The sequence below is a fragment of the Pinus tabuliformis genome, chromosome 9, assembly GCF_031772625.1.
Source record: "Pinus tabuliformis cultivar Carrire ecotype Pingquan chromosome 9, CPIR1, whole genome shotgun sequence".
NCBI lineage: Eukaryota > Viridiplantae > Streptophyta > Pinopsida > Pinales > Pinaceae > Pinus > Pinus tabuliformis.
In genome coordinates, this window is record NC_142307.1 from 262,331,371 (window position 1) to 262,347,673 (window position 16,303).

General features: G+C 39.6%; 1 protein-coding gene across 1 annotated transcript; it reads right to left on the minus strand.

The window, feature by feature from the left end:
- Positions 1 to 178: 178 nt before the first annotated feature.
- On the minus strand, positions 179 to 1,846 carry LOC149148197 (putative phospholipid hydroperoxide glutathione peroxidase). Its single transcript, XM_089446053.1, has 6 exons — positions 1,659 to 1,846; positions 1,469 to 1,545; positions 1,191 to 1,252; positions 958 to 1,076; positions 649 to 816; positions 179 to 476 (listed from the first exon to the last, which is right to left on the minus strand). The coding sequence occupies exons 1-6, from the start codon at positions 1,710 to 1,712 to the stop codon at positions 444 to 446; spliced, it is 513 nt and encodes a 170-aa protein (XP_089302179.1). The 5' UTR covers positions 1,713 to 1,846; the 3' UTR covers positions 179 to 443.
- Positions 1,847 to 16,303: the final 14,457 nt, after the last annotated feature.

The window sequence follows — 16,303 nt, forward strand, 5'->3', positions numbered from 1 at the left end:
ATTATTCAAATAAAATTTTAGAAATTATAAATTTGGAAAATGACACATTACAGTCTCCGTTTAAAAAATTTAAACACAGGGTAGTTATGCATTAAGCTTACAGACAATATTGAGTTAAGCTTATAACTTTAACTTATTGGTAGAGAGAATCATATCCACATCGTTCAAATAGTTAAAATGACGAGGAAATTTAAGTATTCTCATTATGTAGATAAAAAAAACACACCAGAAATAATACATAACACACTGCGTATGCAATAAAATACGGACTTTGAACAACTGACAAACTCTTGAACAATGTTCCTCTAAATCTTGGGCAACTCCAATAAAAAAAAAGCACTTTAATAAACTGGCTAACAGAGCTCCCTTGAATCTCGTGGCGCAGATTGAACAGTCTCTTGTTAAACTGCTTTTATTTTACCAACCGAAATGGCATAATACAATCAAGCAATCCCTAACAACTTCTTCACATCATTCTGTACACATCAAATGGAAAATATCAGTAACTCTTATTACACAATTTTATACTATGAATTCCTTTAATATCGCTCTAAATGTCAAAGTTTGTATGAAAAGCGACCAAGCAGATAACGAGCAAATCTGCATTAGAGGATATATGGAACCAAGAAAGGGTGTTTTCCCAAATACCTCAATACTCAATGGTGACGTTGTTGGTGCATATCGTTCAACAACGTTTCCATCTTTGTCTGCCAAAAACTTAGTGAAGTTCCACTTTATGTCTTCGCCAAAAATCCCACCTTTGCTGGACTTCAAGAACTTGTACACAGGAGCTGCACTACTACCATTAACTTCCACCTACATTACAGAGCTGCCAAGTGAGCACTCAGGATATCAAGAATCAACCAGATGGATTGGGTGAGTTTAAATGAATCCTCTCATTGCAGAACAAGAAGAATTAATATGAAAAGGTATAAAAAACAGATATAAGATGCAGACCTTGTCAAATATTGGAAACTCTGCTTTAAAACGAGTGCAGGCCACTTCTGCAATTTGTTCATTGTCACCTGGCTCCTGTCCACCAAACTGATTGCATGGGAAAGCTAGTATTTCTAGTCCTGCAAAAAAAAAATTGTTTTTGGAATAAAACAAATCAGGAATACGCTAATGAAGTGTGACAACAGGAACGAGAAAACTGAACAGAACAAGTTGGTTTGAAATAACCATAATACCTTGATCCTTGTACTTTGCATAAACTTCATTAAGCTCGGTATAATTAGAGTTAGTCAATCCACTACAATAAAGGACACAAAGGCCACAATTCGTAAAGTTTATAAATGGGATTAATTTCAGTAACAAAACAAACAAATAGCCCTGACTAATCCATCAATATTATAAAAGGCCTGACTTGACAAAATTACATAGCCACAAACACTAAAAATTCTTTCCCTTTTCTTTCTAATTGCATAATTTATATCCCATATGAAACTGAAGCAAAAAGTAGAATTACCATTGGGAGGCAACATTGACAATGAGTAAAACCTTGCCTCTGTAGAGGCTGAGATCCACATCATTACCCCTAATGTCCTACATTCAATTTAACACTGTCCATTCAGGATCTCATATGCAGATGGGTGTACAGATGATAATATCAGAGAGAGAAATTCAAAGCCAAAAATTAACATGAAAGTATATGTTACCTTGACTGTGAGGTCGTGGACCGAGGAATACTGTTGTGATGAGGTCCCAGTCATGGCTGTGAAATTACAGGAAAACCAACACGAAAATGATCAAAATCTATATTGAGTTCTCTCGGTTTAACCCAAAAAGAAGAGCGTGGGAATGATTTAGTATTAGCAGAAGCTACAAAGTGAAGGACATGAGGGTTAGTGGAGAGTATAAGAGGTTTATATAGGAGTGCTCTGGGTATTGCAGAAAATGCACGTGGAAGAGTAAAGGCCGGAGGAACATAGTCGGTCAAGAAAATGGGGATTTTAGTGTGTGAATGGAGATATGGACATTCAAGCAAGAGTGGGTCCTTGTTTGAGTTTTTGAAAAAAGAGTGGTGGCATCAAACAAATGAAGGAAAACAAATTTGTGATAAGGTGTTCATAAATTGTGGTGTAGATTAGTTGTGGTTTCGTGGGAGTCTATTACCATCACGGTGCTTAAACATCGCCATCTTGACAAGGTGCAAAATGATGTCGTGTTTCCAAAAACGTGCTCTCTTTGATCTTCTAGATAAGCTTTTCTAGAAAACTAAAAAAGTTCCATGACATCCCAATATGTGTGAAAGAATATGATAATGTATTGAGATGAAAGCTGGAGATTTTCCACCATAGTTGAAATGGGTAATGTGTTGATGTTTAAATGAATAAGAATTGAAATTTTAATAGAATAGTATAGACATTGTTTATTGAGATCACAAATTTGTTTGGATTTAGATTTTTTTCCTTGAATTCTGTGAAAAAAAATAATCAAAATCAAAATGTGGGAGTGTTTGAATTTTTGAATTCAACACCATCAAGAACCCTTGGGGTACTCAAAATCTTGAAGTAATTCATATTTTCAAAAATTTATGCCAAATTTTATCATAATCTTTGCTAGAATTTCCATTATTTTCAAGACTAATTTGTGGGCTCTTTAGACTAGGCAGATCAGTATATAGGAATTTTTATTTCTGAATTTGTAATATATGCAACTTGTAAATGGTTAATGTTTACTAAAATTATAAAATATTAATATATAGTAAAATGTATTATTTAAATAGTATATTATTATAAGATAATTTAGATTTTTAAGTAATTTTAATAAAATATATATTATTTACACATAGATAATTGTAATTGAATATAATTTTGAGAAAATGAATTATGATAAAATATTTTGATATTTTAGTGTGGGGTTGATAAAGTATTAAAATTGTTTTATTTTATGCTTTAGGAATTAGAGAGTGACAATAATTATATTTTCTAGGTGGGTTTTAATGTCCAAAAATTCCAGTTCAATGGGTTAGTTTGAGTGGTTGAATATTGTGAATCACAAACTCTTACCAAAATTGAACCTTACTCAATAGTAAAAAGCTTCTTACTTTTTACTCTTAAATCTAACCTTTTTAAAGAGCTTTTTCTTAAAAAATATATATATACTTATTTTATTAACATTATAACTTCCTTATTTGTCCAAGGGCATAGATCAAGGTGTTTTGTTAAGACACTCTATGGTGTAAAGGTCAAAAATCAAACCATGGTTAAGGGTTGGTGTGACCCAAGCGGAGTCTCACCCCTAGGTAATGTCTCACATTACCTAACAAACAAATAAAATGTTAACTTCTTTATTTCTTAACTTTAAACTTTTTTATTTATTAACTTGATTATTTCTTTGTTTTATTAACTTCATAACTTTATTAATAATTTTATTTGTAATGTGATATATCATATGTGAATCCTTATGTATTCTTGAAGAAAACTTTTAAGTTTGATTTTTTAAATATTAAATTAAAATCATTTTCATTTCTAATATCAAATTATTTTTAATAACTTATTATTATGTTACTTATTATTTTTTTCCCATGGAAAAAGTCATAATTTCCATTAATAAAGATGAAAATTACATTCTGTATATGCATAGGCATTACTTTGATCTGGCACTACCTGTCCAACCAAAAATGAAAGAAAATTGTGCATTCCTCCTCGCAGGGAGTACATGTAATTCAAAAACACTTATAACTTAAAAGTTTTTGTCCTCTTGCCCACGGGGCTTTGGATTGACGGTGAATGGGTGCACTGTTAACGCATTCCTTGTGATAGGTCACCGGTTCAAATCCCCCGTGGGTACTTAGGTTAGTCTAATAGATAACAAATAAAAAAAAGTTTATGTCCTCTTCTCATAGGGATAAAGATTAACTGATGACTATTTACATATATAACAAAAAGATAACAAAAATATAATGTTTATCATCAAAACTGAGTTAAAATTGTTTCATTTCAGTGCTACTATTATAGTGCTTCAAGGCCTACAAATGGCCTGTGATATTGTTGATACACGACCCCGTCCAAATCTTCGCATATCATCCAAGAGTTTTCGTCCCTGATCGTTGCTTCTTTGGATAGGAAGTCAGCAGAGGTGTTCCGCTCCCTGTAAATGTGATCACAAGTGAATGAGTCAAAAAGCAAAACAAGTCTATGAATCTCATCCAGTATATGCCTCAAAGTGTAAGCAGAACATGTATATTTTTTGTTGATCCAGTTTATAACCAGCTTTGAGTCACCAAAAAGCTACAGGTTTGAGCAATGTTTTTGTAAAGCAAAAAGGATAATGTTTTTTGTAGTAATCAGCTCGGCATAGTTGTTGGTTCCCCGGCCTAAACCCATTTGAATTTTGAAAGAATGGGTTTCAGATAAATATAGGAATCCTCCCCCGCCACAGCCTGTCTCCTGAGCTGAACCATCGAAAAAAGCCCAAGGGATTGATTTGTTGATGACCTCTGTCTCAACATTCCTTGTCTGGTTTTTTTGGGACTCTTCGGGGATCATATGATAATCTGCTATGATTCTGTTATGAATGGAGGGCCAGTGTGGAACCTTCTGCATGAAAATAATCTCATTCCTAGCTATCCAAATCGCCCAACAGATTAGCAGAGGCAAGTTCCTTTCCTTTCCAGATGTATCCCTCCACCAAGAGGTCCACGCCTCCTTTACTGCTATCCTGTGCCAGTTGGGCCTAATGGAGAGTGTTGTCAAGATACCATTCCAAAGATCCTGTGCCAAAGGACACCCCAGGAAGAGGTGTTATGTGTCCTCGTTGCTGCTTCTGCAGAGGTGGCACCAGAATGGTCCAGCGAAAGATCGCTTCATAAGATTTGCCCCTGTAGGGACCTTATTATTCAAGATGGACCATAAGAGCAACTTTGTTCTGGTGGCAGCTTTGAGTTTCCAGAGAAGCTTCCATCTTATCTTAGAGTCTGGTGGCTTGAAATGTTCCATTAGTATTAGGTATCCAATCTTAGGAGCATAGTAACCATGTTTTGCAAAAGCCCATATGAGCTCATCTTCCCCTTCTATGATCCTGATGTGAGCCTCCGTTAGCGCTGTAATGTAGAGGCTCCAAACTTGTTGCCACTGAATGGGAATATTTAGGACTGCTCCCGATTTCCAGGCCTGTTGTGCTAATGAGGATCACTCATTGTCTGCAATTTGACTGAGATGAGAAATCCCCTGTTCTGCTAGATGGAGTCTCAGGTCCTCGGGGAGTTTGTGAGCGTTGCCACACCCCACCCATGGGTCCACTCCTAGACGCACATTTGAGCCTGAGCGAATTCTCCAAGTCAAACCGTTCCTTATCAGGTCCTTTGCTTTGTTCACTACTTTCCAGATGTTGGAGATGTTCCCGTATGTTCGATGATCATGTCGAATCCAATCCAGAGGGTTTATGGGGGTTATATATTTTGAAGTTACAACCTTTGTCCAAAGGTTGTCATTGTTGAGGAGCTGCCAGCCCAGTTTTGCTGCTAGCGCTTTTGAGAAAAAATCCAGTCGCTTAATCCCCCAACCTCCCCATCGTTTAGGCAGTGCCAAAGTCTCCCATCTTGTCCAAGCAAAGATTCTGCCTGTCTGGTTCCCCTTCCATAAAAATCTGCAACATATTTTCTGAAGCCTGTCCAGGATGCCTCTGGGGATCCATGCTAGGGTCATCCAGTAGACAGGGGTTGCTTCTAGAACTGCTTTGATCAGAATTAGTCTACCAGCTCTGGATAAGTATTTATGGTACCATATGTTCAGGCGTTTTTCCACCTTTGTGATAAGCCAGATCCAGTCTGCAATTTTGTAGCCAAATGGCTTCAGACGGTATCCCAAGTATCTCAGGCCTTCTTCAAATGGATAGGTGATAAAGGGGAATCTCCTGAGCACAAACAACAACTCGTTTTTTGCACAACCGAGCATAGACAAGGTTGATTTAGATTCATTTAAAACCATTCCAGTGGCCTTTTGAAAGACTCCCATGACTTGGTGGAGAGCTGTGAGGTCACTCAGACTGCCATCGAGAAAGATGAGGATGTCGTCCACAAAAAACAAATGAGTCAAAGAAAGGGAATCAATAACTTTGATACCCTTTAAGCACCCATTCCTATGCTCTTCATGGATAAATCTGCTGAGGCCCTCCATGACCAAGAGGAACAAAAGTAGATACAGGGGACATCCTTCTCTGAGTCCCCTTTCTGCATGAAAAAGAGGGGAAGCCGAGCCATTTATTAACACACAGAAGGGAACATCAGTTATGCAACTCATGATCCATTTGATAAAAGGATAGGGGAAGCCAATATGAGTGAGGAGCAGGTGGAGGTAGAGCCAATTGACTCTGTCAAAAGCTTTAGAGAGGTCAATCTTTAGGATCATGCCTTTCATTTTCCAGTACTGGACAAAATGGAGGATTTCTTGAGCTGTCCCAATGGCCTCATGGATTTGTCTATTGTGTAAGAAGGAAAATTGCTCTTAGGAGATGTGGAGTGAGAGGACAAGGTTTAAGCGATTTGCAATGATTTTGGATATAATTTTGTAAATGCAGTTGCAGAGGGATATGGGTTTGAAGCCATCAAAAGAGGAGGGTTTGTCAGATTTTGGTATGAGGGTGATGAAGGTGGCTTTCAGGCTACCCGAGATCCTCCCTCTCTTTTTTCTTTCCTCAATGATTTGCGGGAGGTCCGCCCCCAGTACCTCAAAAAAGGTCACATAGAATTCTACGGTCCAGCCATCCAGTCTCGGGCTCTTTTCTTTCTTTAACATTTTTAAAGTATCTTCTAGCTCTCTCATAGATACTTCTCCCTCTAGCTCCTGTTCCATTTCCTACTCAACAAACCTCGGGAAAAGTTGCACGATTTTCATCACTTCGGCTAGGGAGGCATGAGGAGGTGCCTTATAAATATTATGAAAATGTGAGCAAGCTAAGGTAGCCAACTCTCTGAAGGATTTAACCGACCTACCCTCTGAATCCTTAAGTTCCTAGATAGTATTTATGGCCTTTCTACCATTTGCATGTTTATGGAAGAATTTAGTATTATCGTCCCCTTCCTTCAACTAGATAGCCCTGCTACGAAGCCTCCAATTCGCTTCTCTATTTGCAAGAACTTGGGTTCTCTTTTGAAGCGCAGCAGTATAGGAGTCTTTTTTATCTTGGGTCCTCATGACACCTACTATGTCCTCCTCGAACGAAAGTATGGCCCTCTCCACCTCCTGGAGGGTTAAGTCGTGCGCCTCCTTTTTCTTCCAAGCCCAAGACTTAGATAGGCTCTTCAGTTCCTTCATATTGAGGAGGAAATTCTGAGTTATGTCCCCCGATGCACCAGGAGGGTGTGCCTTCTAGAAGTCCGTCACAAGCTTGATATATTCCAGATCTTGCAGCCAGGTAGAATTGAACTTATAAGGGGCCTTTAGCTTGCTAATGACATCCTGAATCTCTAGGTATATAGGGCTGTGGTTTGACAGCCCACCTGAGCTTACCCATTGTCTAATACAGTGTCCTCCATTGATTAGGCCTTCTTTAGTGAGAAAGCGATCAAGTCTTCTAGCCAAACTTGCTTCCCCCACTCTGTTATTCCTCCAGGTAGGCTGCTTTTTTGTTGAAGGGACATCGATGAGACTATGGGACTCCAAGAGGTTCTCAAAAAGACCCATCATAGCATCCACCTCGGCATGATTTCCCCAGGATTCTGATTATCCCAGAGAGAAATTGAGATCTCCCCCTATGATAACATTATCATGGAGTAGTAGAGATGAGTTGAGGAGAGGTCTCCAAAAAGCCATCATGTCTTGACAGGGTCCATACACATTGAGGATTCAAAATTCCGATTCTAGGGTTGTGGAGTATATGTCTGCACCCAGAAAGCCTCGGCCTCCCCATACACTCAAAGTTTTAATAAATCTGTTACAAATGCCTAGGGTTAAACCCCCTGATCTACCTGAGGCATCGAGAGAGTGAAAAGACCATCCTGGGAGCCAAGAAGCAAGAAGGGAGGATACAACAGAAGCAGAGCCAAGGGTTTCTTAAAGGAAAATGATGTTGACCAGCTCAAAGGCAAATAAGCGCTTGAGGGCTAGTTTCTTTTCGGGGCTAGCCATCCAACAACAATTAAATGAGAGGAGCTTCATGGGGATGGGGGGGGTTGGGCGGGGGAGAGGGGCTTGCTCTACTCTAAGAGCCCAGTTTAAAGTCTTCTGCTTGCCAGGGGAAACCTCCCCCCCATCCTGGTGCATGGCTTTGGAGAGGTGGGAGGGTCGCCCTTTGGACTTTGGGGGGGGGAGGCAATGACCTCAAAGCCTATAGAGTCTAACCCTTGAGAGCGCATCCGGGGGCAGAGGGGGTAACGGGGTTCGAGATTCTCAGAGTTCGGGAAAGGGGAAAGGGATGCCTCTGAGAGAGAAGGTTGAGGGAAGGAGAATACGGGGGGGGGGGGGGGGCAATAGTGCATTGTTGGACCATAGGGGTCAGATAGGAAGGTCGAGGGGGGGGGAAGAGGGGGTGCACACAAGGGAGGATCTGGGGGAACAATTGAAAAAAAATGCCTGGAATGAGAAGGCATAACAGAAGTAACAAAGGCAGAAATAACAGAGGAGAGGGGGAGAGAAGACATACCCGTGGTGTGAGCATCCCCTATGGCCGCCCGTGCTCTGGTTAGAGGCGGAGAGGGAGGCCGGAGAGGAGCCTTCCCACGCTTCTTCCTTTGGTCTTTCTCGTGATCCTTGTCCACATCAGTCAGTTTTGGAGGGCACAGAGCTTCCTTGTCGATAGCAGATGGAGGTTCCTCCCATGGAGGATGATTTTCTTGCATGTTCTCCACCGACAGTTGCACTCGCTTGTTGACCAGAGGGAAATCTTTGTACACATGCCCCACTTTATGGCAGTGTCGACATCTGTAAGGGATGCCCTCATAATCCAGAGGCTGCTTCCATGTGAAAGACCTCCATTGGATCATTAAATATTCTTGCAGACCTCCTCGAGTGTCCATATGAACCAGTATCCTCGCAAATGCCATCTTTCCTGTGGACAGATATGACTTGTTTGATTCCATATAAGTGCCAATGGAATTCCCTATTCGTCTGAAAATGTCCTCCAACCAAAAATGTAGGGGGAGGCCAGGTAGTCTTACCCAGATCGGCCCGACTCCGAGTTGCTCCGTGTCTGAGTCGAAAAGGGGGGACCATCTCTTTAGCGGCACCGCATGTTCAAAATGCCAATACGACGAGAGTACCCAATTCGTGAGGTCAGGCTTGGAGAATATGAGAGCAAACCAGCCCTTTACGAACGTTTGCACAGTAGGCAGCTCCGCCAGGTGGTTCCCCCAGACCTCCGAAACCCAAGATTTCAAACGGGCCATTATGTAGTTGCGTCCCTTAATTTTGCCGACCAGTACCCTATCAGCAAAATCCATGGTCCCTCCTAGCTGAATATCTTCCTCCAATCTGAGGAATGTGTCCACTTCCTTTGTTCTGAAACACTGCGTCATTTTTGCAGTCCTCTCCTCAACTGCAGGGTTCCCACGACCTTCAGTGGAGTGCTCCTCGATGGGGGGATTCACCAAGGGAGGGTATGAAGCAGCAGGGAGACTTTCCGCGGGGGGGGGATACCAGTGAAATTGCCATAGGAGGGAGGGGAAGTGCACAGCGGGGTCAGAGGAGTCGAGGATGTTGGAGGGGCACGAGGGGAGGGAGGGTTTACAAAAAAACCGGGGAGAGAAAACTATCCAGGGGCCGGGGAGGGAGGGTTAGGGTTAAGGCAACCCGAAGCAAACCCTAAGGTCACCGGGGACGGCGGGGGAGTTGAGAGCGACGACAGGCAAGAGGGTCATCTAGCAAGACGAGCTGGTGGTCTGGTGGTCCAGAGAGTGCAGGGAGTCCAGAGATGGTCTCATGCAAGTCCTCGCCAAATGAAATGGTCCCCAACTTAGCAGGTCTCGAGGTCATCCAGATGGTGTCCTCCACTATTTCCTCCTCCGAATAATCCACCATATCTAGGTCCATTGCTATCCGGGTAAAAAACAAACGCCAGCTACCTTGGGAACCGCTAGAGGGAGGAGTAGCAAAGCAACGAAAACCAGCAAGAAAGGCCAGAGGTCAAACTGTGATGCTGAAGAGCGAGAACGAGCGATCAAGTAAAAGAAAATAGAGTAAAAACCCCAAAACCACCCATAGTAAAAAGTAAGCGGTCTGCATGTGCGATGATGGGGACATGTGCAATGTTGGTACAAATAGTTGCACCCTTCCACTGCGTCCACGATGCAGCTAGCCATGATTGCCTGCTACGCTAGCCCAGACCTCCATTTCCCCTCCCAAAAGATTTCTGAAAGTTACATATTATTATTATTAAATTTTGCATTTTCTAAAATCTTTAATTTAACATTTTTTAATATTTTATTTTTATGTATTTTTTATGATGGATGAAATATCAACTTGAAACATTAAACATTTCAAAAATTCCTTCATAATTTAATTTTAAAAAGTTTAAACAATGTAACATGGAGTTCAGAAGTGACATTTAAAAAATATGAATAACAAAAAAGTCAATGTCATCCATAAACAAAATATTTCTATGTGTGCGTATAAAGTTGATATTGATTTTTGTTTGTAAGGTGAATATTCTATTAGCTGGAATAGCAGGTAATTACATCTTGAAGCAACTTTTCCCTGGTAGTCTCTTGCTAGGGGGACCTGATAATAACCAATAAAGAATCCTCCTAAGAGAGGATAAAGAAGTCCATAAACGGAGAAAAGACAATAAACAAACATTATATCTCGAGATATGAGATGAGATAAACTTCTTGTCAAGAGATACACCAAAAAGGACAAAATACATGGATATATAGGGTTAAAATGAAGGGTTTGGATCGGAAAAAACAATCTGGATAGGTGCTTTGCCTTTCTCTTGAGTAGAGTTTCCCATGGGAGGTAAGTAAATTTTTTGAGTGCTATAACATTCCACTAGTGTGTTTGCTCCTATGGATCATCCTCCACTGGAGCATGCTTCATTGGTGAACAACTATCCAATTGGTGATTTGTCAGGTTTTTTGCTATATATTCCCTCTTAATTTTCTCTTAAATGTGTGTGCTGGATGTTATTGACGTTGTTAATTTAGTGTCTAAATGTTTGCAGAGGTCAATTTATGTATTACTTTTCATGCCTACAATAGGTTTATGTTTCATGCAATTTCAAATTCTCATCTTGGGAGCATTGTTCCTAGTATAATATTGACATGCATATATTGAAAACTTGTGACGTGTCTCAAGAGTTCGTTATGTTGTGCAAGTCAATTTCCTATAGACAAACAACATGCCAATGAGAAAGGTTTGGAAATCCAAACATATGATTTGGAGGCAACTTGTACAAAAACATTCATGTATTCTGATTCCCAGTTCGAGAGCTCGGCATGGAATACACATAATTTTGTCAATAGGGATAGACTTTGTTTAGAAAATTGTATCATAAAAAGGTTGTAATATTTTATGGTTTCTTTCCCGGATATTATGGATCTTAAAGTTTTGTACATATTGATATATAATGTATGAAAAATAAGGACAAAGGCTTCAGAACTCTTTGGGAAAAAACCTTTGTGTAATGTGGTCTTTTCAAGATCAATATAGTTTCCTCTCTGCAAAATTTTGAAAGGTTTCAAAGATTCATGTGTTACTAGTTTTTTGTTTGTCCTCCTTCTACGTGCTTGTTCTCCTTTTTACTGCTCATATGTGCAAAGCTTCAGTATTGGAATATACTTGTAATGAACTAAAATTCATGTTTGATTTCTCACTCTCATAATATTCAAATGCTCTAAGCGTTTTTCCATCTAGAGGTTACAAAAATCACTGTGTGGTGCTCTGTGTTTTTTAGATCAATATGTTATTCTTCTATTACATCCTACTTTTGACAATCTGAACAAAGAAGCCAATACTTATCTTTCCTCTAGTAGAGTTTTGAAGGATTTGCAGCTCTTACTCATTTTTGTAAGTATAAACAAACATATGAGTATGGGCATGAATGGGAATGTTGCTTCCCCTATTTTCAAAATTGCTTCCTTTTATATGCTCATTAAAAAAATTAGAATATTTTTAATCCAAAGATTGTAATGTGTAAATATTGTAACAAAAGTTATAACGTTTAATGGAGAGCCTTATAATTTCCCCCTAAGTCATCCCCTACCCTTTTTCCCTTAAAACTTTGCTAAAAGGATGCTTGGTTATATTTGGTATTTTGTTTTCATGGTTCTAAAGATATTCATTGTGTTTCTATTAGGAATGTCATTTGCAAGCAATTCTTGCAAAAAAACCTTGATTTTTTACCAACCCTTATAGGAAATTGTATCTATCTTTCTTAACTACATGTTGTTTTAAGATGACATGTCCAAGTTCAAGCCATTCCCTGTACAAGAATGGTATGTAGGATCATCTTTAGATGGCCTCATCTTTATGCCTCTTAAAGGAGGGTTCATGTCTTTGAGAGGTTTTTTTCACGTCAAGAATCGTGTATATCAAGTCCAATCTGTTAAAGGATGTACCAATAGCCTTTGAATTTGTAACTTTCTATAAGAAAAGGCTACTGGACATGGAAATCTACATGTCAAAATTTTGGGATGTCTAAGTTGCTAAAATGGAACCCCATAATGTGAAATGTAAATATCAAACTAATTTAACTCAAAAGGGAATGAATCTATTCAAGAAACACAAAAGAGGGGATATACTTAAGAGTTTTTCATAACAGTCATCATGTTAAGAATTGATATGTATTACACTTGATTACCTTTATTGAAGTCAACCAAGGAAAGGAAAAGAATATCCCTGATATGGAACAAAATGATTTTTTGTTACATAACTACTTTTACAAAGGCCTTCATGTTCTCAAAAGATGGCCCAGAGTTTGCAAACATTCACCCATAAAAGTCAAGTTTTATCCTTAGGCATAGTAATATGCAGTTATGCCGAACAAAAGAGTCCCAGATATCAAGTCAACAAAGGGAATTCCAATAATAAACTAAGTGAAGCAAAATAGATACTATGGCCTTGAATGATACATATGGTGGTGTTATAGAAATTTTTGGGCATTGAAAACCCAATCATAAATGTCCATAAACCAAGGGCTCTTAAGTCCCTAAAAGTGTTGTTCCAACCTCTAAAAGAACAAGGTCAACTGATTACATCTTCTCCCAGAAGTTCTCCATGAAAAACTGCTCAGAACTGGTCAAAACTAGACCATCTCACCTGCTCCATGGTCAAATTGCGCTGCATCCCACCTAAATACACATAGTAGGTGCAATGTATCTTGAAAATCCCTTCTATGGGGTGCGATGGGCGAGAGTGGAAAAATGGTAGGGTCAATCTGCAAGGTGGAGGATCATGGAATCTTCTAGAAACTTCCCCTGTGACACTTGCATCTCTGCATTCGCCCAGGGATGAGTAAGAGATCATCAATCTCCAAGTGGAATCAATAACTATTAGAGAGAGGACACTAATCAACTCTCAAAAGCTGACTCACCCCCCTTGCAAACATCTACAAATGGATCCCTCATCCCAGAGATCCAGAGGCTGGAATTTTGTATCTTGTAAGGAAGTGCTGCTGGTTTCTTGGTGCAATATCATAGTGTTGGGTGATCTAAGCTTTTCATGAGGTGAAGAAGGGATTTCTTGCTGAGAGGATGATGATGGGTCAGAACAATTGGTTGTAATCCTCTTTGCTCTTTCTTGATTATCAATAAAGCTATTCAAGTTTTCCCCCACATTCTTGTATGATTGATGTTATGTGCATTTGTGTGGTCAATATATATCTAGTCCTATATTATTTATGATAATAAATCTATGTTCTTGGATAGTGTTATGCTACTTTGATTCTACAGGTGCTCTGTGAAGCTGGCTGGACAAGGAAGCGAGTAGCAAAGATCTATCAGAAGGGAGAGGAATCGAGCAAGGAACCAAGCGCAAGACAGAGGTTGGTCTCCTTATTCCCCTCTTATCTATTTCTCATAAAGGAAAACTAAAGTAGTTTTAGTTTGTTTGTTTCTAAGGTAGCTACCAGCCTTAGTGGGACTAGCAGCTCTACATAGACACTAGTTTTCCCGATAACAAAATGGCGACTCCGCTGGGGAGTGAATAGATTGTTTGTTTATCTGCATTTGTTTACTTTAGAAACTTACAGAAGGAGCCTGAAGTTAAGCCAACTAGCCTTCGAACTGCATTTTCTATGCAAGTGCAAAGTAGATCAATGTTGCTTCAGTCTATCTCCGGGTTTTGTTTATGAACTGAACAATTGATTTACGAGCTCTCTAATTTCCCTTGTGGTGGCTCTAGTAACCTCTTTAGATCTACCCCTGTGATTGATTTACTGATTACCACTTGCTTGGCCTAAATCCCTGAACTAAACTGCAAACTGTGACCCAGAACCCAGTTAAATTCTCGTCCCTGGTCCAGCACACTGTCTCTTCTGTGAATTATAGATGCATCACACTTCCCGAGTGTAGTAGGTGCGCTACATCTCCAGTTCACTGTGTTACAGGTGCGCTGATCAGACAAGGCCTTTCCTGCTCCTAGATTTGGTTTCTGTGTTCACTCTTTTCAGCTCTATTCAAGAGTTTTGCTGCATGTAGTCAGTACACCTCTGTTGAAACCCCCTTCCTTGCCATTATTCTACCTCTATTGTGCAAAGGACTGTAAATGTTTTTATGTATTTTGAGCCATTTTCAGTTCTCTTTTATGAAGAAGTAGCGTACTCGTACTATCGTCTCTTGATTTGAAAGTGTCGCAAGTGTCGTTTTCAGTCATAGAAGAGAATCTGATTGTTCTTGATAGTCGATTACACTGTTACTCTTGTATTTGATTTGAATTAGTAGTTTTTCAAGTGTCGAAAGCAAGTTTTCATTTCCAAATCGCAAAGTGTCGTCATTGTCCTCATTTTGTCTTGAAAAGAAACTTGTTAGTAACGTCGCTTTGAAAAATAATTCAGATTTGTGCTTAGCTTTCTTTTTATCATTCACACATTAAGAAGGCTAAAAACAAATACATGCACGTGCATTTGCATTTAGACTGTTTTTTGGTTTGATTTAGGACAGTGCATATAGTGTGTGCTCTCTACTCTATGTTGAAAGAATGCCATCTCTCTTTCCTTAGTAGCTAGGATTTTCATTGCAAAAAGAAGATTAAACGATTGTTTATCATCTTAGATTACATTTTAGGAATTGTACATCTACATCACGCGGTGAACCTGAAAGGCAAATTTCTTAAGCAAGATCAACTGTAAAATAAATTTAATGAATCTAAAAACGCTTTGGAACCTAACGCACAACATCTAGAAGTCTAGGCTAGAGACGTATTCCGGCGTCGTTAAGCCTGGTAACTATTGTTCTCATTGTTGGTTGGGTGATTCCTCCACCTTGAGACGATAAGTGCCCGTATGGACTTGTGCTCCCATGTACCGTCGAGTATATATTGGGAGACCACAATAGGATTTATCCTTTATCCATAGGAAGCCGTGTCTGCCACCCAATCGATCGCAATGCACTGAAGACAGCATTTGGGAAGATTGACTGTCGTACCGTAAAAAGTATTCTGCAGTTTTTCGATTGGTTTGGTAATCCCTCTATCTAGATTTCCAGAGCAGTCCCTTTCGTTCCTTTTCAGACTCCTTAAAGGAAAAGGTCCATCTGATCACTTGTCACTTCAGGCTCATTAAAAATCGAAGGCGACTAGAGTCATCTTTTGTTTTTTCTCGACTCTTAAAAATTGAAAAAACAAGTTGTGTCAAAGCGTCTAAAATTCATCTAATTCTAAAACATACTTCCCCTTGATTTTTAGTTGATCGAGTAATCCACAATCGTGGAAGAAAGTCAATTGAAACCCCGTCGTTCGCGGAGGCTTACGAGTCAACCGTCTTTATCCCCAGAATCGCAACTGTTACGGACAAAGCGAACTGATTTAATCGGTTCCATATCCCTTGGTAAAGTTAGAACAGGTGTTCCAACACCATCAGAGACTCCGGTTACTCCAAAAATTTCTAGTATCCCTGTCTTTACAGAAGAATTTCAGCAGCCACCAAAGGACAGTAGAACTAATCCTAGTGTGAAGGTAAACACTTGTATTACTGAACCAGCTCCATCTACAGCCGATTCAGAAGGTGTTATTCCCCAAACATCTGTCGTTGCAAATTCTATACCTTCTTTGGCACCAGAAATATTCTATGGACCTGACGGTCTACCTCTTCCACTTGGTCTTATTGCTATAGAAGAGATTGTGGAGGATCCTCCATCTAGTACTCCATCGCAGTTTGGAGTCGGGATCACCCTACATCCTTCTTCATCAAAAATTAGTCTACCGTTATC